We start from the raw sequence: 24,516 nt of genomic DNA, 5'->3' as shown, positions 1-24,516 counted from the left end.
GGCATTAATCGCGACGGCCAACTTTTCTCATAGAAAGTGTCGTATTATTGCGAATTGTCAGTTTTCCGGAAGACGTAAAGTACACCGAATTTCAGCTTTTTAACATCTTCTAGGGTTTAGCACCGTTGACAACTTCAGGTATTTTTTTATTGAAATTAACCGCTTGCTATCTCCGGCAAAAATTATTTGTTAATTAAACGAACTAAGCGATTGTCATGATCATTATTTGTATATTTCAGTAGGCAATATTATCGTTAATACATTGCGGTACCATATTCTTCACAGTTGCAATGGTTAAAACTTGTTCAATTGTAATAATTTCTTAGAAGAAAAGGAAGATTAATATTTATTGTCAAAGGATGTCAGGAAGCGTTATTTGTTTTTATTCGGCCGAACTCGAGTCTCTCGTTTTCTGGAAATTCAGTATGGTGGCTAATAAGGGGAGGGATCATTTCTGCCAATAAGGAAAACGTGTTAACCGTATGCTGCGAGGACGTCTACATGGGTGGGTTGGTGGGAATATACTTTTCTCAGCGGACTTCTCTGAACAACGGACAGTAAATAGTTCGCAGCAATTAATGTTTGCAAACACCATCTCAGACGGAGGCAACTGCGGTAGAATAGACGATAACTAAATCCTTCACAAAGATGAACAAACTTTAACCCTAGAAAGATAACCATATGACAACGTACGTAAAAGATAACCATACGCTTCAGAGGCGCATGCTTTTCTAAGGCGACAATTTTATACCAACAATGGATATTTATTTAAATTAATCTAGTCATTTTAAAGGTTTAGCATTATTGTAAAAATAAAATGCATTTATATTATATTTTTTTATATTTTAAGTAATTTTAAACTTACATCACTAGACCTCTATGAAAAATTAACAAAAATTAACAGTCTTCGCAGGCGCCTCTGCGACGTAGATTATCTTTCTCGGGTTAAAGTCGATTTTCTCGAAAACGGAGCCCCGGATAAAAAAATGTTATACTAAATTTGTTTCTTATTTTATCACACAGGATCACCCTCTGCTCGGTTGTATTACGAATTCCGGCGCACCCTGCATATAGAAAGCGTTCGTAGTTATTTTTTCCTGAATATCTCTATCCAAAGTTTAGTGAAATTGTTTGTACTTAGTGAAATCTTAAGACGAATGATCATGCAATCCTTACACAGCTAGAAAAAGAGAGTATGAAATGTGCGAAACATTCTCGTAATAAGCATCTATCGAATTTGGCACAAAAAATAGTTCACGTATGCCTATGAAAGTTAAAAAGGAAACTAGCCATTTGCTACTTGAATATGTAGTAGAAACTGGTCATTTGTTATTTGAATATTTACATACTTTCCTTTTGGTTTTATAATCGCTTCTAAGAGTCTTGGCATAAAACTTGCTAAATTAGATGGTAGATTGGACGGCACTTTTTCATTGATACCAATGCGTTCTTCCATGAAAGTAGCTTTCAGATTTGCTTTTGATAGCGGAGTAGTATGAATTCGTCGTTAAAGAAAAGTCCGTGGTCGTTATATAAGATCGATATTAAAAATTTGTAACAAATATTCCGAGGTATCATATATATTGCATAAATGAATAAGTCGTTTTTAAGTCCCGTCATTTTTAAATGTCAGCATCATTGGACAAATTTTCTGTTCTTCATATTCTTTTCCCGTTTATGAAATGTTTGTTCGAAGCAAATGCAGCAAATACTTTCCTTTATGTAAATGATATTGTTTCAGTAATGCATTGCAATATTTATGTGCTACCTTGCAAATTCTAACGTGTTCTTCCGGTTAGCATCAATCATGAAGTATTTCTTATGGATCACGCAATCACGGTATTAAAAAAATTCTGGATACGAAGCACATATTTACATTACGGTAATTTTGAATTTCCATAAACAACGTATTTTCATTTTTACCCCGGATTTGTAAATAACTACTCGTCCATCATACATTTCAATTTCCCAAGTTTGAGATTTCTGACAAATATCCTTGAAAAATACATAAATGAACTATAAAATCATGTTTACTGCAGCGTTACTTTGCTATTAGTACCATATAACCAATCGAAAAAGCAATTAAATTTTATTTAGTACCAATAACGTTTCGCATAGCATATCGTGGTCTCTTTATAGCGCGAGTGGTTCTCATAAGTCTTTTCAGCTCTCACCTGTGTTGTTTAATAACATTCGTGAACCATATTGAAAGATAATTCGAAATTTTGAACCTTCTACACTGTTATTAATTACATCTGAAATTGTGCATTGCGTTTAGAACCTATACTTTGAAATGTCACGGAAAGCAATATCTGTAGTGAAAATGAAAGAACAGTTTAGATAAAAACAGAAAATTAATGGAATAGGAGAACGTATGGTGAATATTCAGGTGATTTTATTATTTCTATTCTAAAGGATAACTTAAAAAATTTTTTGGTTTTACTCACCGCAACATGGTTTTCCAAAATCTAGCCGGACGAGCTGCACCATGTATGGTTCGAGCAAATTCACGTACCACCACGGCCTAAGTTCCGGCCTCGTTAAGGTGCAAGTTTGGGGTGTATAAATTTGTCCACTGCTACCGTCTACTGCTCGTTGCGGAATTCCACCTTCTGAACTGCTAGATTGCATCGGCGCTTTACCTCCCGCAACATTTAAAACTGTAATGACAAAAAAGTCGTAACATTAAATGTCGACCGATAAAACATGTTTCATCAAACGGACCAAACATTTGTTACAACAAATGTTCATATATTAGTCGTGGAAAACATTTTCATCAATAGTAAAAGCAAAGACAATGATTACATTGATCGTATGTAAATATTAACTCGATCTAATCTCGAAAAAAAAAATGAAAAATGTCCAGGGAATTAATTTATTTATTTCAAAGAATCGAATTATAACAATCCTAATATAAAATTGACTTTTTCGTAAAATGATGACTGGATTTCGGATGTTTATGGAAAATAAAAACCATTGATTTCCCTCTTTCTTTGATAATTCTAATAAAATCAATTTAATACATCGATATCGTTAAATTCTTTTAGTTCTCTTAGTGTCTCGAATTGCACCTATCCAATTTTGTTAAAAATGCGTAAAATTTCCAGTTTAGCAATGATAAAATTGCAATGATAAAACCTGCATATTGCTACATCTACAAAAAATTCATATTTCTATTTCTGTACATGCGTTATTCATTTACTTTAACACGACATTACCTACGATCTTTTTAATTATCCGAAGAACTCGGGTTTCTTTTTCTCTTATTCGAATATTTCTGCGGTTATCATGTAATTGAAATAACTGTACTCCGTTACGATTCAAAAGCAAACGGAGACATTCTTTTCCGCTGTCTTCCGTTCACACGACGAAAAAGTGAACAGCAGAATAAGCGATGGGAAGCACGAATTAGTTTCTTAGTTTCCATTGCATTCCTAGTTATTTTGTACACTTGGAACTGCCCCGCCCAAATTGCGGTATTTCCGACACGTGCTCGCGATGTGCAAATCCTAGGTCACATTAGCTTCTGGTGTACGCATTCTGCAAACTACATATACGGGGTATCACATTTTCGACGCTGTTTAAATCACTCTATCATTCTAACCGCGCGCGAAACTAGCTATCTGGTTAATTCTCTGCCAATTAACCCCTGTTTGTATCCCGTTTATTACCCGCGTTTGCGATACAAATCAACAGACAACGATGAGAAAGCGTTTTCTATTGAGAATTTCATGGGCTTCTCTTCTTTGTCGAATGATTTCAAAAGTATTTTTTTTTTCAAAATCGTGGAAAGATGTACCGCCGCAAAATCAATTTTACTTTTAAACCATCATTTCTTTTTGTAGATGCAAATTATATGTTCATAATCTCTAAGAGCAGAGTGTAAAATATTATCCCCTGTAAAAAAATATAAAATTGTTTTCAGTTTAACGAAATTAAGTAGTTCACAAAACTTGTAATTGCTTCTAATTAGAGAGAGTTTATACATTTTATTTTTTCTTCTCTACTTATGTATTTTACGTGTAAAATTCACGTTAGAATCAAGTTCTCTATAAATTTTACGTGAGTGCAGATACACTGAAATCTTTTATAATACAAATAATCTTCTACTTGCAAGAATGAAAATCATAAATATACATTTATAATACATTCTACAGAATTTCTATTTAACATAAACATGTGTAGTATAATGATTGGACTACGGATGTCTATGTAAATACCCACTTTTGTGGACTATTCTGCAAATACCAGAATGAGAGGAAGTTTATTTTACTGTTTAAATGATTGCTTATGATAAACACGAATCTTATAATTTGCCGTACCGGTAATTTTTGTGCAGGAAAAAGGATCTCTTTCCAGAAAAATCAAATGAAAATGACATTAATTAGGTCGGCGCACATTTTCCTTGATCAGAAGATGCAGAGTCTAATAATTATGATTGGCAAGAAGTTATTCACAGTCGTTTGATGTAGTCACTGGGGAGCGTTTCGCCGAAGGACCTGGGAAAATGTTAGCGGCTCATTGCCGTTCCCATTAAATAAAAAGAAGGTCGCGGAACAGTCACGTCACACGGTTGAACAGCCGTTCGGCACGCAGATGCGCAAACTTTTGTGTACGCGTTGCCGCTGTTGCACATTCGTGAAACAAGTTGCGTCGATCTTGCGGTAGTTTTGCTGTACCGTAACGTGAGAATTTTATCGACGCTAACTGGCACTCTGCCTAGATGTTAGTAGTCCTCTTTTCCATTGATTAGCTTCTGTCGATCATCGCGAGAGTTCGGTCTGCCGGAATTACTGCCCTTGCCATTCATAACAAGCAATTTTTGTATATTTGACGCGCACAGCGAAGGAAAGTGGTAGAATTTTCATTTGTTCTTATTATCGCGGACAATTTCTCAACAATTTTTTCATTTCTTCGTCAAAAACTTTCACTTTGGATCTTACAAATAATTTGTCTAACAGTGGTGTTTTATTCACCATTTATTTAGATTTTCAATGATTTGATTATATTAATCCTTTACTTTCTATATTAGTAATTTTATTATATTAATAATTATTATATTAATATATTTATTATTATATATTACAAATATATATATATATATATATTATAATATTTATTATATTAATAATTTTATTATATTAATCCTTTACTTTCAGTCAAAAATTCTTACATTTCTTGTCAGACAACAATTATTATTTAAATCGAGATATAAATATTATGAAAAATATATCGACATCTTCTCAGCTAACCAAAGATAAGAATGGAACGGTCTGATAAACGTACGAGTACAAAGTGAACTTGTTTCGATTTATCCTTTACTCCAGTTTGACACATTTCTTCTCCTGTTCATTGTAATGTTTCATGTTGCAATTAATACAAAAAAGCAGTTCACCCTGAATATTGCTCTATCGTATGCGAACAGTTCAAACAGTTATACGCTTGAATGCGCAGGAGTATCAACTGTTATTTTCAGTAAAAAGATACGCAAATTCATCAATTTATTTTTTAATAATCTTGAGTTTCTTTTTAGTCTATTGATTTCATACTAAAGTTTATTTATATGTTCTTTCTACGATTGTGTTAATTTAGGTTCGATAAAGGAATAGGTGAGTTTTTATGGAAATAGTTCCATGGTGTTTTGAATATGAGTAGTATGATGTGTATTACAGATGTCGAAAACGGGCCGTGAATCATAGAGAACCGGTTGGCTATTGCGGGTTTGCTCAAGATCCAAGATCCAAGAGAAGTTGATCGGCATTCCATCCAGGTGTAGTTGGAGGAACATAGATAATCGATGCGTTCTCGACCTAAACCTACATACCGAGTCGTGGAGTTACTATATACCACACGCGTTCCCACAAGCCCATACACATACACGCGGCCACGTCTTTATTTACAGTTACTCTTCGCGCGGGCCATCAGCAAAGATTTCATCTCTCGAGAAACGAAATCATTTTCTGGTGCTAGATCGAACGAAGCATTTAATACTCGATTCTAATTTTAGTAACACTTGTTCCTCTTCAGAATTTTAGTAGGTCATTTCAGACTGTTTTTAATACTTTTAACGAATATATTGCATCAAGAAAGAAACACAATAAGAATCTAGTCTAATTTGGACCAACGTCTATGTATTATAGGAAAGAAAAATTCTTCTAATATTGTGTGTTAATGATGTGGTATCACATTTGATTGATATTATTACTGCTGTATGTGGCGTTTCCGTTTGTGTTCTATCATTTTCTTTTTAAACTAAAAATTGTCAAGTCGTGCACTAAATTTACATTCAACTGAAAAATAATACCCAATCAAAGTACAAAAGAAATCTTTTATTTATATTTAGATTATAATCTGAAAAATTAAGTTGTTTGCTTTAATTGGTCATTTCAGGAATTATGCTGAAGTTCCTATCTTTTTCGACAAGATCCAACATATAATGAAACAAAACAGGAAGACAATCCGACGACTTTGGTGTGAACGTGTAAAGCTGTTTGTTACGAAAATATTTGAATATTCGTGACTGATATTTTCTATTGAAATATGTTCTTGCGTGAAACTCGGCGAAGATTACTGTCTCCCATAACTATTTTTGCCTATTTTATCTATACAGTTAACGTGACTTACTAAAAATATATCTTGGGAAACGATCGGAATACAAATGTATCTAATTTGCATCTAAACGGGTGTCCAAACACTTAAACCATAATGGAAAGGTTATAATACTATAGTTCGATTATCATTATGCGATCCGTACAACGAGTTAGCAGGCATGCATATTCCCCGAGCAAAGCTATAGAATAATAAATGAGTCATGGACACAGTATTATTAAAACGAAGGTATCCCTCGTTATGCTTGAATACCTTTTACAGTGAATCTAAACGTTTAAAAAATTCATATGCGCATTACGTACAAATACAAATACAAATACAAATTATTTGACTAATCTTCAAAGTCAATGAACCCATCAGTCGACTAACACACGCCGATTATTCAATTTTCTTCGTGCAGTTTCAATTGATTAGAATAACGATCTTTTATATATGTATAAGAATTAATTACAAATTAATCACTCTACTCATGTGTGTAAACATTTCTATAAAGTGTTTTGAAAAATATCGTGCAAAGGAAGTTTTTTGAAAGAGATTTTGAAATAATTTGTATGAAAAGCCTGTTTTCCTGTTTGGTTACTGTATTAAGAATGCACGATAATTTTCTTCAGAGAAAAACTGATTTCTCTACTTTCTTTTCTTACATGTTTCTAAAAGATATTTCATTCGAAATATCCTTAGACAGAAATTTACACGGAGGTTACGTTTTCTTCTTCCTCTGTTTCTGATTTTTTTCTCATTTAACCTACTTTTACGAGCTAGACGAACTTTTGAAAAGTAAATTAGTTGTTAGATGATAGTTCTCCGTAATAAGAAAAGTTAGTGTTAACTAGGTACCCTGCGTCACTTGAAAGAAGTGCTACCGCAATAGAAAGTACTAAATGCTGTTTCCTACAGCTTGCGGACAAAAGCTAATGCTACTTTTCTATCAAACTAAGTGAAAGAAATCGAACAACGTGGCTACGAAGATGACTGCGTTTAAATAATTTTTATTCGGTTCCGCGAGACGGTCTGACCACGATCATTAGGACGTTTGCGAACGGAAAAATTCCGGGGGAATAAGTGAAAGTCGTCGGGAAAATTGCAGATTGCAATGCGAAAACTTGATTGTACTTGCAAACTAGAAATTGCGCTACCTGATTTACGCAGCTTCGTCACGTTTTGATTGTTGCATACGGTCGTTGAACTCTCCACAATAGATCTAGCATAAGTTGATCAAGAACTATGCATAGCCGCGGGAGGTGAAATAAATTAAGAAAACATCGAGTGAGAATTTAATCGGATAGTACTATAAATGATTCATAAGGAGATTGTTGCGAGTAAATATTTTCAAAAGATGTAACAAAAGCATTAATCAAATTGGTAGTTAGCTGTCTGCGATTATTAATTAGTTTTTAGAAACTTATGAACTGCAGCTGGATTTCTTAATAATATTTTCAGTAGTTATAGCAGCAATTTTACTCGAGAAACAACGAGTCTGTTTCAGTAATGTAATTTAACAATTTTTTTATTGGGGTTATTATATAAACCAAGATCTTTAAACTTTCCTTTGATGTAGTGTTAAGTACTTAACGTATGCTTGTGCGGATTTCGTTTGTTTTGAAATTTTTGGGACCAATCCGTTTTCTATTCCGTATTTATCCGTCTAAAGATCCAATAACTTATGAACTGAATTGCAACATTATTACGCTAAAGTGTGAATCATTGTTAATTATGTATTTTCTATTTTTTTCACAACTTCTCAACCGCGAATCCATTATTTACACCGTTAGATTTCTAAGAGTGAAATCAATTGTAAATGACTGCATCAATGACAAATCAGTGGAGAGAATAATTAACAGATTGCGAAATGTTGTTTTTGCTGATTTGCTGAATCTAGTTTCAGTTTTCTTCGATATTGGTGTCAGCGAAGCAAAATATATTAGGATTGTATTGCATCTTACTGGAATCTATACTATAAAAGTTATTGGAAATTTTCTAATATTACAAATGCATAAAGATTCGCTGCACGGCAATTACAAAATTAATCAATCAAATAATTAATACTAATTTACATTATGGTATCTGTAAATTAGATGTTACGCATCGACCATTTTTATTGTGTGTACGGTATTCGTACAGGTAAGAAAGTTCAAAATGAAGATTCATGCTCCATCTAAGTTATATTTTACATACTTACGCACGCTACGAACGGATAAAATTCACAGCCTAGTTGTGACTTTTGTAAAAATATAAAATATAATATAAAAAAAAAAATTATCTCGCGATCTGGAACGGAGAAGTTGCACGTTTCGCCGCGGTTAAATGGCATTCCAAAGAGACTGTACGAATTAGCGTAGAGTGACTTGAAACAGTTCGTTATTTGGCACTAAAATGACGGTACAAGCGCGATTACGCCTCTGCCCAGCCGTGAGGGTCTAACAAGTTTACCTTCGAGGAGTCAAATTCACGCATAGGTGCGCAAGTAGCAAAATTGCGAGAAACTGCAAAGCTGTTCGGTTGTTTACTTGCAACGACGACACGGAAACACGGCAGAGTAATCGTGGACAGTCATTTTTTTTTCTAACCTACAAGAATTGATTTCTGAAGAAGCATTGTCCGTTCTTGTCGAAGAAGTACCGCTGCGGAGAATTGTCTCGCCGCTTCGAAAGAAAACGTCATTTGCATCTGCTGAAGAAATATTTACATTTATTTGAAACAGAAAAGAGTTTCAAGTTTAAAACATTTCACATTGATGCGCAGGATTCTAAATTATTTATCGTGTTCGCTAAAGTTATATATTTTCATTAGATTGTTTTTACACCTTCGAAAGCGGTACGTTTTTTTTTAAAAAATTATTCACTTGACTTCATTATGACGTTCTATCGATCAGATTTCATTTTGCATTGAAGAAAAGATGACTTTTTTGTTTTTCATAATCGGTGCTTTTCGATTTTCCTTTTTAAATGAACATTTTCAAGGATGCATTATTCAAAACTACAATGATATTTCAATTTTATTTTTTAAGACATTTCTTTATCTTAGTTTTCATGAAATTAACACTTTCAGTACTGACCAAAGTGAGAAAGTGTAGTAAAAGAAATATCTACTTTTTATATTATCTTTGTAGCTCTCTCTCTCTCTCTCTGTATTATATTGATATCATATGAATGTTATTAAGATTATATATATTACTTCTTTACATTATATTCATATTATAAAGTACGTGAAGATCGTGATCTTGTTGATCGTGATCAAACTTGTTATAAATTCTACAAATGAAACAATGTGGGTTAAAGGGTTAATTGTAAAAATGGGAATTACAGTCGAGTCAGAAATATCTGAAAGTCTCGAATCAAGTATAGAATAAAATTAAAAATGTTAGTCGCATGAAATTTATTTATATAATGTTCAATTCCGGCGAAGGCTTCCGAATCTTTCTTTTTTATAAGAAGTCTGACCTGGACCGAGGAGAACGAAACAGTGAGCCAATGCCAGGAATGCGAGTGACGTTGAAAGGCCGGAGGCTCTCTTAGGAGGTAGCAGCAGGTTCAGAGTTAACGGTGTTCTGCCCCCTCTATTTTCTCCGCTCTTATATACTGTCTTCTCTTCGGTCAAGGACACTCGGAATCAGGTCACTTGCCACCGAAAATTGTTGAGTATTCAATCGGGCTATGCATGGGCTTCGGTCCACCATTATCCACATACAATTATCACCTGTGCAGATGATCTTCAGCAGCATTATTCGATCGAACCCATTTTTGTAGAAAAATACTTCAAATTTGCGACCGACCTTCAGCATTTTTCTAAAATCTACGGACGAGTTCACTTGTTCTACTTGGTCAACCATGAAGCATGTCCTGAAGAATTTCTCAGGCTCATTTGAAAGAAAGTCTAGCTAGCAATCAATTTTCATTTTCTTCGAATTACGAGTCGATTTACAATTGTCTTGCAAATCTATGTTCCCATAAAAGTCTGTAATTATTATGACGATTATCACAATAAGATAATGCTTTCATTGACTAGAAGATTGTTCGTGGTAAAAGTAAAACAGGTATATTATATGTTTTCGTTCGCTTTCATGTTTTCTTGTATATCAGAAATTCACGTATACATGATTACTTCTCTCATTGACCATAACGAATGTCTGAAAATTGGAAAATCTAACAGAATGCACAGCAAGAAAGATAATATATATATATATATATATATATATATATATATATATATATATATATATATATATATATATAGGTAATATTCTATGGTTAATTGTACTCGAGCGAAACTTTCGATAAAATCTTTCTGGCTGGCGTCGACTTTCAAAACTTTGCCCCAAAAAGATGTACTCTCTTAAATCTCCGTAACTATATACGATGAATCAACGCTGATTATTGCTCGGAGTTACGATACGTGTATTCTCAAAGTGTTTCGTAGAGGCGTGACCGGAAGCGCGAGCACGTTTCCTCGGAACGCTTGAACTTTCTCTTAAACCCACATCCGCGAGCGTATTTGCCTTGATGATTCCACTGTGAATTTCTTGTTTTGTTTTTGTAAACGGATGCAAACTGTTCGACGTCATTCGCTGCTTTCATACTTTTATTCAAATTCCACGATATTCGATTCATCTCTACATAACTTATAAGTAGACCGCAGATATAAGGTAACCCCAGATATGAAAGGCACCCATCTTTGTCTGCAGCCTCATTTCCCGTCTTTAGAACGTACAGTTCAGATGAAAAACATTTTTTAGACCTCCTTTACGCATCGACAGTTAACCCTTCGCACTCGAATGTCCCGTTTCAGGGGTCATAACAAAACTGCTGATAATTATGCTACTTTCAAAGTTAATAATCTAAAAAATTAAAGTCGCATCGACGCCAAGGTCATTAGCGACATCTTCTTTTGGCAAATGTTAGTTAGAAGGATGTTCATGTTTTCTAAGGATATTCAGGAGATTTTCGACATTTTTGTTATCACTGAATAATTGGTGTAGTAATTTAGGAAGTTTACTCTGTTTTCTTGATGTTGATGCTCGTTTCATGAACTCTGGATCTTGTATGAAATATTATTTAAATTGGCGAATATTATTTCCAACGTTCTATCATTTTATATATTTTTTAACACTTTGACTGCAGCGTCAAACATGTGTGGGTGACAGAATTATTTGCTCTGATTTGAAAATTTATTTTTACGCTAAACCGTTATGTCTTTCTAATTTTATTAGAATCCGCAAAACGCGTAAGAATGTGGAGAAAGTAGTCGATGCCATACAACTCAACTTTACAATTTTAATGTGATGAAATATGAAATACTTACTATCTCGCGAATAAATACGTTCGAGTTTTTGGCGAATCGAGAAAATTCTTCGGGTGCAAAGGGTCAGGTTTTGGTAGTGAAAGGTAACTCACCGCAAAATGGTACCCCTTCGGGTAACCAGGAGCCATCGGCCTGACACTGTCTTCGTGCAGGACCAAGCAGTTCAAAGCCACGCTCGCAAGAGTACGTGGCCACGGTGCCCTCGAGGAACATGGTGTCCTTAAGAAGGGCGTCCCCTTCGTCTACGACGTCTTGAGCACCTGTTCCCGTGAAGCGGACGCTGCTGTGTGCAGGTGCGCCAGGGTAACCGCATCCGGCACCGTTGCAGCCTGTAATCAAATCAACACGTGGACGTCAGTGAAACAAACTCAATTTGTTTTACTTTCGTTCAATCGCTAACTGACACCAAAGATTTTCGGTTAAATAGATCAAGCATTTATCTCACGTAGAAAACATTTTCATTAATGTTTAACGCAAATTAACACGTTTAACGCAAATATAAGAATACGTATGTCTGTCTTTTAAAAGGTATTGAGAACCATTTGTCAATAAATTTCAACAATCTCTATCTTCATCTTCATCGTTCGGCTTCGTTTTTATACGAAGTCTCGTGAAATGAAATTGATTTTCCTGCTTCATTGTCTTTTGTATTATGATTTAGTAACTATTCGTATGACACACTTAGATCCCTTACAGTTAGATTCGAACAACATTTCATTCACTCAATATAACATTCAAACGTTCATATAGTAAATGATAAATTTTGCGAAATCGTAATCATTGTGTGAGAAAACGTTCCAACGATGTCGTTTCGCAGATAGCATGAGACTGAGAATTAACGATTAGTATTTAACAATAATGCATAAAAATTGTGCGAGAAACCTGTAAACATTTATCCCACTTATAAAAATTCATAAAATCGATTCTAGATGAGAATTTCCTATTAAATTTAATTTCGAATGTTATTCAAATTTTGATTTCACTGGACTCTATTGACAGCCAGGAATTTGCACGAGTTTATAACAAAAAAGAAACGACAAAAGCCAAACACGCAATACGAAAATATTGAACGAACGGGAGCGTGATTATCGCATACGTTGCACAAAGATTAACTTAACGGGGTATCCTAGCGTAAATTTTGGAAAAAATTAATTTTTTTGCACATTCTTAAAGGATATAGTTTCAAAAATACATCTCTGGAACCTTACGTGCGAACACCTAAAGTTAACGAAGTTATGGTTGTTTAAAGGTTGCAACGACCTTACATCATTATCGATATATTATTAAACTTTAAAGGCATTTTTCTGGAAACTATGTTTTTTAGTATGGTGTCCATGACGTCTCAAAACCTACTTGACCAATTGACCCAAAATCTTTTTTAGGCCTCCGAACCCTAACAAAACACAAAAATCGATAATCGAATTTCAAAGTATCGCTATTTTTTTAATTACAGATATTTTTCTTTTGTTCAAGTACCTGTTATAGCCAAATTCATACTAATTAAGGAACTTTCATGTTTTTTTTTTATTTTGGACAAGCAGAATGGCCGGAATTATGGTCACCGTGAGACGAACTTTTATAAAAGCAACTATGCTCGAGAGTATGGCAGTGCCACTAATTTTAATTTTTCTTATTCCAATAAAATTGTAAAGCGTCGTTGAAATGTGTATAAATAAATCTTGTCAATTTGACTGCAAAGGATGTAATACTTTTTTTTTGCAAAGAATCTAGAATACCACTTTGAGCCCGAGGGAAACGTTGAGAAAGAAGCCATAGAACAGGAAACTGCCTGGAGAAAGTCCAAATATCTGTAATGCGAGGCGCGGAATATTAACGTCCGATATAAGTTTTATTTAATTCGACTGTAATGTTAGCATAGTAAAATACGCTATGAATTTGTCTAAGCAACTACGGTTTGCTAATGAATACAGTTCATATCTCGTGGATTATGAAAGTTATACTTGATTCAATTACGGTTCAATTATCTTCCATCTCGCGTGAACAGCGGTTCAATTTCTTCGCGGCTAATTTACACGAACAATGCCACATTCTATTGTCCGGCCGGCAATCGGTGCACGCGCGTGCGTCACGGTGCATGAGTGACACGCAACTCACATCATCACGCGCGAAACGCATTCGTTAGAACCGTTGCGAAGCGGGACGTTGCCTCACCGAGCGTCACCAGCTCCTCAAGCCGATGATTTCAATGATCGGCCAAGCCTTGTGACCTCCGCCACGCGTTCAACTCTCCAGTTGTTTCCTTTTCTTTTACCACCCTTTGTTCTGACGGCACGTTTCACGCGATTAGAAAAGACGATCGCCGTTTCTCGAACAAAAGAACTCTTCTTTTACGACTACTAAATTCATCTTACACGACAGCCATCGGTGATTAAGAATTCTTCAAAATGAGAACGTAAATCCATTGTCGGTCACAATAGTGTTCTCTTCAATAGTCATTTCAATATCGAGGATCTAGATATGATTTTTCAATTTCATAATCAGTCGTAGAGCGACATTATGTGTACAATGTATCGTACGGGGTGTCACTCGCAATCAGGAAATATGGCCGAAGCCACCTCGTGGCAGCTGATCTCGCCTCTCATTGGTCACTGTTTTCCATTAATAACTCGCAAACGAAGCCGCGGATTGCATCTGCGCTAAGGAAAAAGTTACTTTAAATGACCTCAGGAATCCCTCATTTCCTGCTTGTACAATAATTTTGGGACACCCTGTATATCTATGTGTGTATATGTTTCGTCGAAATTAGTGAAAAGTGACTGGCGTGTGTTGCTGTGTAAGAATGAGAAGCCTGAATTGCTTAGACCTTCTCGTTATTATAATGTATGTATTATATATAAGAAAGAGTCTCTATATAATTTCAACAATTTAAAAATTAAAAATGTAAAAACCTGTTTTTTTGAGTGTCATAGTACGTTTAGTGTTAACAGGTTATCATTTCAAGAGTAAATCAAAGATCGGTTTTGACGGAACTAGTTTATGATGTAAGCTTACTTTATTCATCAAAAACGGATTTTCATTTGTCTTTTACTTATAAACGTACGTTATCGAATACTACTTGAAGTTATGTATCTTGTTCCTGTAAAATACAATTTATGTAGGTAAGAAATTAATATGAAGTAGAAATTATTTAAAGAGATTGAGTTATATTGTCTATTCAGGAACAATGATATTATTTCAAAAGTCATTGACCTAAGTCAATGTCCTAAGTCCAGAATTTCCAAGATTCGAGGTGGAAAGTATAAAAACAGTCATAATGACCGCATCTGGAGTTCCGTAATTAATGCCGAGCGGCGAGCTCAAAAATATGATATCATTTATTAATCAAGGAAGCCACGAAGTCACATTAGTGCATGACAACGCTCGGTCGCGTGTTAGGCAAGCCGCGAAAGAAATAATAATCAGCAGGGTCTGGGAAATTCTTCCAGGAAGACTTACGGACTTACAGTTAGCTTCAAGTGCTATCACTTGTTAAAGCTATCGCTACATTAAGTTGCTGGTACACGTCTCAAAAGAGTCGGCGATTTCTTAGAATTTGCGTCCATACTGTCGACGGGGTGCACGAAGACAAGTTATTGACAGCGAAGAATATTTCAATTGCGAACCAATTTCAACGGGACTTGTGATCATTTTGATCCAATGTTGCAAACACTTCGTTGCAGTTGTGTCATCTTTTAACGGTTGAACCAAGTTATTGGCCATTTACGTCAGATTTACATAATCAATTTAGATTCAGGAAAAGAATGTTCGAAAATACATGAAAATAAAACAATAAGTTATTTGAATGGGATCTCGTCATGGATGCTAAGAAATCATTAAAAATGTTCTCCTTAAAAAGTAGGAAAGTATATTTGTTATATTTATATATTCGAATAACTACATATATAAAATAATGCCACTAAACGAAATGTTTTAAAATGTACCCTTGTACATTTGTGCAATAAATAATCTTGTGCACGTTTTAATCAAATACGATGGAAAAGTTAACGACAATCCAAGAAAATATTAATAAGACGGGTATACAGTTTACGTGACAAGACGTTAACATTCGTAGAAGATGATGAAGAATACCGAAGAAGGTTTTCGATGTTTGGATACAAATTAACCAGGGTCTTAAATAGATGTAAAAATTTTCGAGTTTTCTAGAAACATTTTTCCAACTTTTCTGTAATGATGTTCTTTCCAGTGAACAAGTGTCTGGAATAGAAATGTGACTCATAAAGAGTAGTCATTCTTTCGATCGACGATAACTGCAGCCGGACGACAGTCGAACAAAGAAGACAGCGAGCACAAACCAAAAGAATTGTCGGCGTTACGTAAAGGAACAAAGTGAAATTTTGCGAACACGACACGTTAGTTTATTTTCCTCGGACACACACGATTCGGGCTGTTGGCGCACGACGCATAGCCAATGACTTCCTAGATGATTGCGCGATGGCCGCAGGATGCGAGCTGCTTGCATTATCGTTTCCGTTACGGCCTCGTGGCGTTTCTCTTCTGCTTATCTGCTCGCTTGGCCACCTTGCTTAGCTACCAAAGATCATCGATTCGACGCGGCCTGCGACGCTCCAGATGGAATCCGCTAATTTAAAGTGAACCTAGCAAACGAGACTGCGGAAGTTCATGCAGTTCCACGTTTCCACATGGATTTACAGTCGAAATTCTGCTTAATCTCGCACGTTATGTTCATTACCAAATAGAAAGGAACTAATTACTAAGTCGGAGATTTCGATCAGACTTCGTGTAAAGTGCTAGGCTGCGGTTTTTATGCATTTATGGTAAAAACGAGAGGCAACTTGGAACAGTGAAAACAGACGAAGAATTGAACACATGGAGCACCAATGATCTCCTTTTGATTTACTTGTTAATGAAGCTGATGATCTAATAGATTTTTAATCATCTCATTATTTTTGTTTACCTATCGGCGGTCACTTTCACATAGCAAAATTTAAAGTCGCACTCAGATTTCCGTTAAAAATTACATTCATTTTAACATGAAATATCTAATACGGAAAATCAAAATATGATCACCGATGCGCGAAATGTTAAAGATAATGTCACATTATTATTGATCTCATTATTGAGATCCGGTCTATCCAATGTCTGAATTATAAATGTTTTACCACCAAATTTTAGACAATCATGTTTATCGTAAATGTTAACCCTTTGCCGTACCATTATCTTCGATCGAACATTAAAACAGTTTTACACATTTGGAACATCGGTGCGTCACTTTTCCAAAAATACGGTGGCCCGCATAAGCGTTCGTACACCTTTTAAAACGCAAGGCTCGAATAATCGTATTTCTTCTTCCCAAATCGTCCATTTTTGTGCGTAATCGGAGCGCGAATTAGTGAGAAATTACTGTAATTATTTAGAACGATCTGTGCGAGACACTTATTTTTCTCAGCTCTACGAGAGTTCAGCTACTTTTGTTAGTAGCAGCAACGAACACGTGGTTCCGACAATTCGCTCGCATCTCGAAGGAAAAGTGGATAACCAGGGCAGAAGTAGGTGAGAGAAGAGGAAGGTCGAGCACCGCCTTCCTCTTCCTCTTCGTCTTCATCCTTGCCCGCCATGCACTCCCGTTACTTCACGGAGCCGTGGGAAATTGGGAACTGAGCCGAGCTGATTAAAACGCGTCGATCTTTTCTTTTCAAGCCAGAAATCGGCGAGCGTGATCTTCTGTTTCGTCCACATCTAGAGTGGCATTGACACTCGCGCGATTGTTGGCTCTATTACATGGTTGCTCGATACACATATCAGCGCCTTCTCTTAACACTTCGCGAGCCGGAATCTTTATTAACCCTAGAAAGATAACCATATGACAACGTACGTAAAAGATAACCATACGCTTCAGAGGCGCATGCTTTTCTAAGGCGTCAATTTTATACTAAATTTTATACTATTTATTTAAGTTAATCTAGTCATTTTAAAGGTTTGGCATTATTGTAAAAATAAAATGCATTTATATTATATTTTTTTATATTTTAAGTAATTTTAAACTTAAATCACTAGACCTCTATGAAAAATTAACAAAAATCAACAGTCTTCGCAGGCGCCTCTGCGACGTAGGTTATCTTTCTCGGGTTAACAGAACTTTCAATAAATGTGCCATATACTGAAATGAGTTTAGAAATATTTTCTAAGAAATTATCACCGCGAATAAATTGTTAGGACATGTTACTGAGGATATTTTGTTGGTTTACGATTGAAGTTGACATTGTTATTATCAGGAAGTCTTTAGCGTTAATTCTTTGCACTCGGAATGACGACTCCAGAAACTAGTATAGCTCAAAACAGGTTCTACATTAGCAAAGTGAATACTTAATAAATTGTTGAAAATATTTAAGCAAGGTATAAGTACGCAAAGTGCGGATTTTATGCGTTCACGTGAAAAATGAGCAGATAAATTACAAAATTCGTGTAGGTAAATAGAAGGATTTAAAAATATTTCTCTAACCTTTTTCACTTATTAAAGTTATTGAATGAAATAATAATATATATTTAGAGATAATATATATTTAGATAATTAAATTAAGAGAATAAATTAAGATTTTTAAACAGTGTCTTAAGAATTCCAATTTCCACTGTCCACTTTCTTCGACAACCGAGTGAATCATAGTTTTTCCATTTTTTGTCATATCCATTCACCTATCCGTCTAGTTTCTAGAAAAGTAGTTTGCTGCAGCTAGTAATTTCTGCTTTCACTGTGAGCTATCCTAGATCCCGGTGTCTGTTGTCGTTCGAACTGTTTAGTTCTCAGGCGATGAAAGATAAATTCTGCTAACTGGTGAAATGGCAGTTTTTATGTATTCCTTAACTATGCATTTACTTAAATTCTACTTACTTAAACTCAGCTTATTATAAATTTTTTTTAACGAAATGTCGTAATTATATGGTTTTTGTAAGGTCACAGCTTAAAATCATTTGCAAAGAATGAACTTGGCAGATTCATATCGTTTGGGATGCAACGGTTCATGCGAAACATACCAAGAGGCATAAGTGAAGCTCAGTGTTCCTGATTAACCCCTTATCTTATTGTTTATTTCAATGCTATGGTCTCAAGATTACTTTGTCAGCAATTATTCCTTAGTAGGAGAAGTCATACATATATTCATTGTTGGTGTATATTAACTGTAAAAATGGAATGTTTATAAATTTCACCGAAGTGAACTAAGTATATTCATATTTATTAAATTTAATCACGTGTCAAACATGATATTTTAAGGTAGAATCTTAGAACCTTGTTGACTTTGGACGGCAAGGCTTGGATCTAGTATGACTCAGAGTATCAAAATCGTCATTTGGACCCTCAGTATTCAACTTCCAGCGATTAATATTGTTTTGCATTTTAATTCGACAAACTATCTTTGATCATAATTTACTATATTTTATCTAAATATGATGATTAAATTAACTAAATATGATAAAAAACTTTAATATGATTATTAAATATACTAAATCAAACAATTGATAAATAACGTTATAGATAATCTTTAGCACTCTCGGTTGTATAATTGTCAAAAAGGTCCGTTACTCGAGGGTTAACAGACTCAATGTTCACAGCGCTGTCTGAATGCATTCAAACTTCCCATTTTGTTGTTACCAGCTATTTCCAGAAATGTCTGAGAGAGTGCACCGGTTCTACCAAGCGTTTATTGTCTCGACGTTATTAGTACAGTTGTTAAAAGCCTGGGAATAATATAAAATTAAGAGTTGAAGGTAATAATAAAGAAAAGTAATTAAGAATCTTAACGGTACCATGAGAAAAATAGATGGCAATGTGTTCTTCAAAGAATTTATAGTTTTATAAGTTTTATAACTTTACACTCCGAATAATTATTACAGTTTTGTCTATATTGAAGAAAGTGAATCAACAAGGTGAGCAACAATTTCTGACTTCAAGAAATTCAAGAAATTATCTTAACAAACGAATCAATTAACGTACATTCCGACGCATCAATTGTTTGCTAATAGAGTAATGTCTCTCTAATTGACGCCCAGATTGCGCACAAAAATGGACAATTTGGGAAGAGAAGATACGATTATTCGAGCCTTGCGGTTTATTTTTATACTTATAAATTGTTCATAATTATAAAAACGAGCCGCAAGGCTCGAATAATCGTATCCCAAAATTATCCATTTTAATGGACGATCTGAGCGTCAGTAAGGGAGACATTACTGTAGTTTGCAATCGTTCCGAACGTTATCATAAAAGATCTATGGAATAAAAAAGATTTGATTTCAAAATGCCCTATTTTGATATTTGTGGATAACAAATGGAAACTACGACTTCAATTACTCATATACTTTAACAACAATTTTATTTAATTCTTACATTTTTCTCAGTTCCTCCGTTCCTCATAGCTACTTCAATCTATGTCAAAGCTAACTTTCTTAAAATGTAAAAGAACTATCGCGTGTTCAATTCAGTTATGTGTCACTTATATATGAACGAGAGTTAATATTATACATGTATAATTATTGGAGGGAAGTATCGAACACGTACCACGATTGAAAAATGTGTAACTATTGGAAGAAAGTATCGAACACGCATGAGGGTTAAAAGATGTCCAATTAATGGAAGAAAGTATCAAACACGTTCGTGGATTAAAATATATGTAATTATTGGAAGAAAGTATTAAACACGTTCGAGGGTTAAAAGATATGTAATTATTGGAAGAAAGTATCAAACACGCTTTGACACGCTTCATTAATTTAACAATTCACACCGATGTCTCTTGTTTGCCGGTGTCAAGTAGAATATCGTTTAGGACGGAACGCAGTGCCCCGCAGGAGAGGTGCAAGATAAATAAACGAATAAATCGGAGAAGATCGGAGATAAAGAAATGAAAGATTGATAGGGCCGGAAGAATGTAATTAGTTGGGAACACGGTGTTCAGGAAGCGGTTGGAAACCGCGTAACAGAAAAGTGTGTGGGAAAATGACTGAGAACTTACACTACGAGAAGGGACCACGAGAGATCGTTCAACGTGGAAATGGCAATTTTTTTTGCTGAATCGTTTTTCACACGGGTATACAATGCAGTTTAATCTGAGATTCCCCGGTATCTCTTCTAATGGCATCGAATGAACGCCTTGCAGAACACGGTGTTCGATCATGTAACAAAAGAAAACCACAATCGAGAAAATCGCTTTCTTTTTGTTGTAGTATAATGCAAAATAGGCCACGTTTAATTCACCTGCCACTAATTATGCCGCAGTAATTGCTGCCAGCCGATCTATTCTTTTTAAAACGTTATAGGTTATCGTCTGAAGAAACGTTATGAACTGTTGCATTTCAATGGCGGTGATCGTTATTAAATGTGTATTTAACATGTAGAATCCGAAAATTTCTAGGAAATTCAAGCAATATATTTAATCACTATTTAATCAAAAAAAAAAGAAACACTCAATGTATCAACATGAAAGTGTACTAGTTTAATAAATCTGCGCACCGTATTCAATTGCAGTCACGATAATCGTATCGTTTTTATTGCAAACAATAATATATAATTACGAAAGGCACGAAAGGTACGAAAGGCAGAGAGATATGAAAATAAATATGTTCTTTTAATAACGTCTTTTAAACCAGATGATTGTGTTCCGTTAACATCATAATTAAATATAATTGAATTGAATTTTTTTCTTGCACTGTTCTCCCATTTTACTGTATGGTATCTTGTTAAACTGGCAGCTGTTGCGTCTCCAATTTTCCTGTTTCGCTGAAGCGTAGAAAAACAGCCCCTTCTACATTCGTTCGAATCCACCGGTCTATCGATCAGCTTTGCAGAGTAATTCTTACAAAAACAGCTCTTTATTTTGGGTCTGAGAAAAATATATCATCAAATATCTTGAGAATTACTGCAGCTTCATTACTTATTCGAGTTTCTTACAAAACACTACAAAAAAATCTAATTATATAGTATATCTCATCCTCAATTTGAAAGGTTGTTTAGTTTTTAAATGGGATTAACAGTTTATAAAAACACATCAAATATTTTTAATTGTACTATTTAGTTTTAATCGTAAATATTGTTAATTGCACCGTTCTCGTTAGCAATTATTTCATGGCGTGTACGATCTTATACGCATCGCAGAAAGAACGTCAAAGTTCATTTGATAATATAATATATTTGAATAAATTTTTACTAAGCTATGAAGAAAAATATATGAATATTGAAAACTGTGCGAATCAATTTTGTTTTACATATTTTGGAATTTAGTAGTTAATAGTTTGAATAAGTTGCCAGAAAAATAGAGTTTACATTAACTATGGATCAAAATGAACCTAAGCACCGGCATTCAAGGGTCAATATCAGCTGAGACATAGTGGGGAATCAGTTAACTAGTGGTAGAACTCGCTGACACGTGCGGCTCCAGCCGGGAAAGGAGTTTGTCACCCTGCGGTACTATTCTCCGTCGTACCGTAACTCAATTATTGAAAAAGTTCGTGAATTTTGCTAATTCTTTTTTAACAAGATCTAACGAATATTAAGAAAAAAACCTGCCATCCATGATTTCCAAGAATCACATTCGTTCTAATTGAACACCGATACAAATGAATTTCTAAACGTATCTGGAGTGTAATTATTCGCAAAGATGTTTGCATCTAGCCAGTGTGAAAGAAGTTTTTCCATTTTCTTCGCGGTACCGTTACAATAGATTCTGTACACGGATAAACAAACACGCAACGTTTCAAAACAATAGCGCGAACGTTTTCATTGAAATTCTAAAAGCATTCTGCTTTTTCACAGAGGAATAATCCCATACTATTATACTTTAAGTCATCACATGATCGGTCATTAGCATATTATCTCAAGAACTCAAAATGCAACATTATAACTACTTTAGAGAAAGTCTATCAAGGCTTCAATCCATTTTAACTGAAATCTCTCTGGAAGCTTATCGAAATAAATAAATTATTATTCAAGTCGAGTCTCTACAAAAAAAAAGATCTAGGAACGTTCTTTTTTGTACGAAGATCCGTCAAAGTCCAGCCATAAACCTAGTTTATTCCAACTTTCTCATTCTTCGTGGACTCTGAACGAACACACATCGTTCAGCATCCGTTCGGAATACGTTGGTTTCGAGTGCCGAGTCATAGACTGCGTCTAGCCAACAATAAGAATGAAAATGAAAAAGACGAACCTCGCAGAGCTAAGGCAACGAAGAGCAGAAGTAGCGCAGCGGTACTCTCCATTTCTTCATAAAAAACTGATCTCGACGGGAAACGAAGTCAGTCTCTTCACAACTACTTCCGGCAAAACACTTCAGACGCGGAAACGTTACTAATCCAGCAAGGGGTAGGAGGCACTCTTTGCAATCCCAAGTGTTCTTTTTTTTTCACCGTGGGGCTAACGTCATTTCGGCAACCGTTCCCGAAGAGTCACACCTGCAACCGGAAGTCCTCTCGAGAGATGCGAACCTTCTTTTCTGTTTCTTTTTTATTTTGGTTTCTCTCTTCCGAAGCCGAGGAAAGTATCGAAGCCGCGGCGTTAAGCTCAAGGATGCATGAGGCCGGAGAGCGACCGACGTGAGACGATCTCTCCTGAAGACTGAGGTGCTCCGATACATGGAAGCAGCGTTGTCAGAAACGGGGACAAACGGGACACCGGTGACGTCACGCGTATAGTAGAAGTGGCGATTGAGGTGTAGAAGGGGAACGGATTAGTTCTTATGGTTGGCAGTGAACGGCGTTAGCGTCGATTGTGTGCGCCGGTATCTTCCGCGCTCACTGCCAGAGGGCTGACTACTTGATCCCTTTCCCTCGACTACTCGATCTCTCATCGTTTCGTATACCCTTCTCGATCGTCCTTGTAAGAGCCCCGCGTCTAAGGGCTCGTCAGAACATGTCTCAACACACACACAGATTCGTCGACTCTACGTTAACCCGAGAAAGATAACCTACGTCGCAGAGGCGCCTGCGAAGACTGGTGATTTTTGTTAATTTTTCATAGAGGTCTAGTTAAGTTTTCTAGAGGTCTAGTGATTTAAGTTTAAAATTACTTAAAATACAAAAAAATATAATATAAATGCATTTTATTTTTACAATAATGCCAAACCTTTAAAATGACTAGATTAACTTAAATAAATATCCATTGTTAGTATAAAATTGACGCCTTAGAAAAGCATGCGCCTCTGAAGCGTATGGTTATCTTTTACGTACGTTGTCATATGGTTATCTTTCTAGGGTTAAAAGACGCGTCGAAAACAAAACAATATACAATAAAACCAATATCAATAGAGTCGATAACTACATAATCAAACTAGTCGAATAGTTTAATTTTTCCCATTGCTTCTCGGACCAGAAGTACATTAAAATACAGGGTTCCCCGGAAAGAATCATCCGATTTCAAAAATTTATATTTTAAAAAATTACACACAGAGAATTATAATTCAAACACGAATATAACGGGAAAATGTGTGAGTTTTTGTTTACAAGTGTTCAATATGACTTCCTTTCGTTACACGTATGATATCACTGCGATATGAAAGTTCTTGCCAAACACGGTGTAATGTACCTCTGGTAATTGTTTGTACAGCATCACAAATACGTTTTTTCAGTTCATTTATACTTGTAGGTGAA

The 24,516-nt window shown here is 35.2% G+C and overlaps 1 protein-coding gene across 2 annotated transcripts in view; it reads right to left on the bottom strand.

Annotated features, from left to right (window-relative positions):
- Positions 1-23,473, bottom strand: part of LOC117223728 (uncharacterized) — a 41,621-nt gene extending 18,148 nt beyond the window's left edge. For both annotated transcript variants that reach the window (XM_033476184.2, XM_033476185.2), the window contains exons 1-3: positions 23,079-23,473; positions 12,000-12,236; positions 2,448-2,660 (exon numbers count right to left, since the gene is read on the bottom strand). In XM_033476184.2, coding sequence (XP_033332075.1) covers positions 2,448-2,660; positions 12,000-12,236; positions 23,079-23,130 — 502 coding nt within the window. In that variant the 5' untranslated portion in view covers positions 23,131-23,473. The remainder of the gene's footprint in view (positions 1-2,447; positions 2,661-11,999; positions 12,237-23,078) is intronic.
- Between the last annotated feature and the right edge of the window lie 1,043 nt (positions 23,474-24,516).

Source organism: Megalopta genalis, chromosome 6 (genome assembly GCF_051020955.1).
Source record: "Megalopta genalis isolate 19385.01 chromosome 6, iyMegGena1_principal, whole genome shotgun sequence".
NCBI classification, from domain to species: domain Eukaryota; kingdom Metazoa; phylum Arthropoda; class Insecta; order Hymenoptera; family Halictidae; genus Megalopta; species Megalopta genalis.
This window is presented reverse-complemented; position numbering and strand designations above follow the sequence as displayed.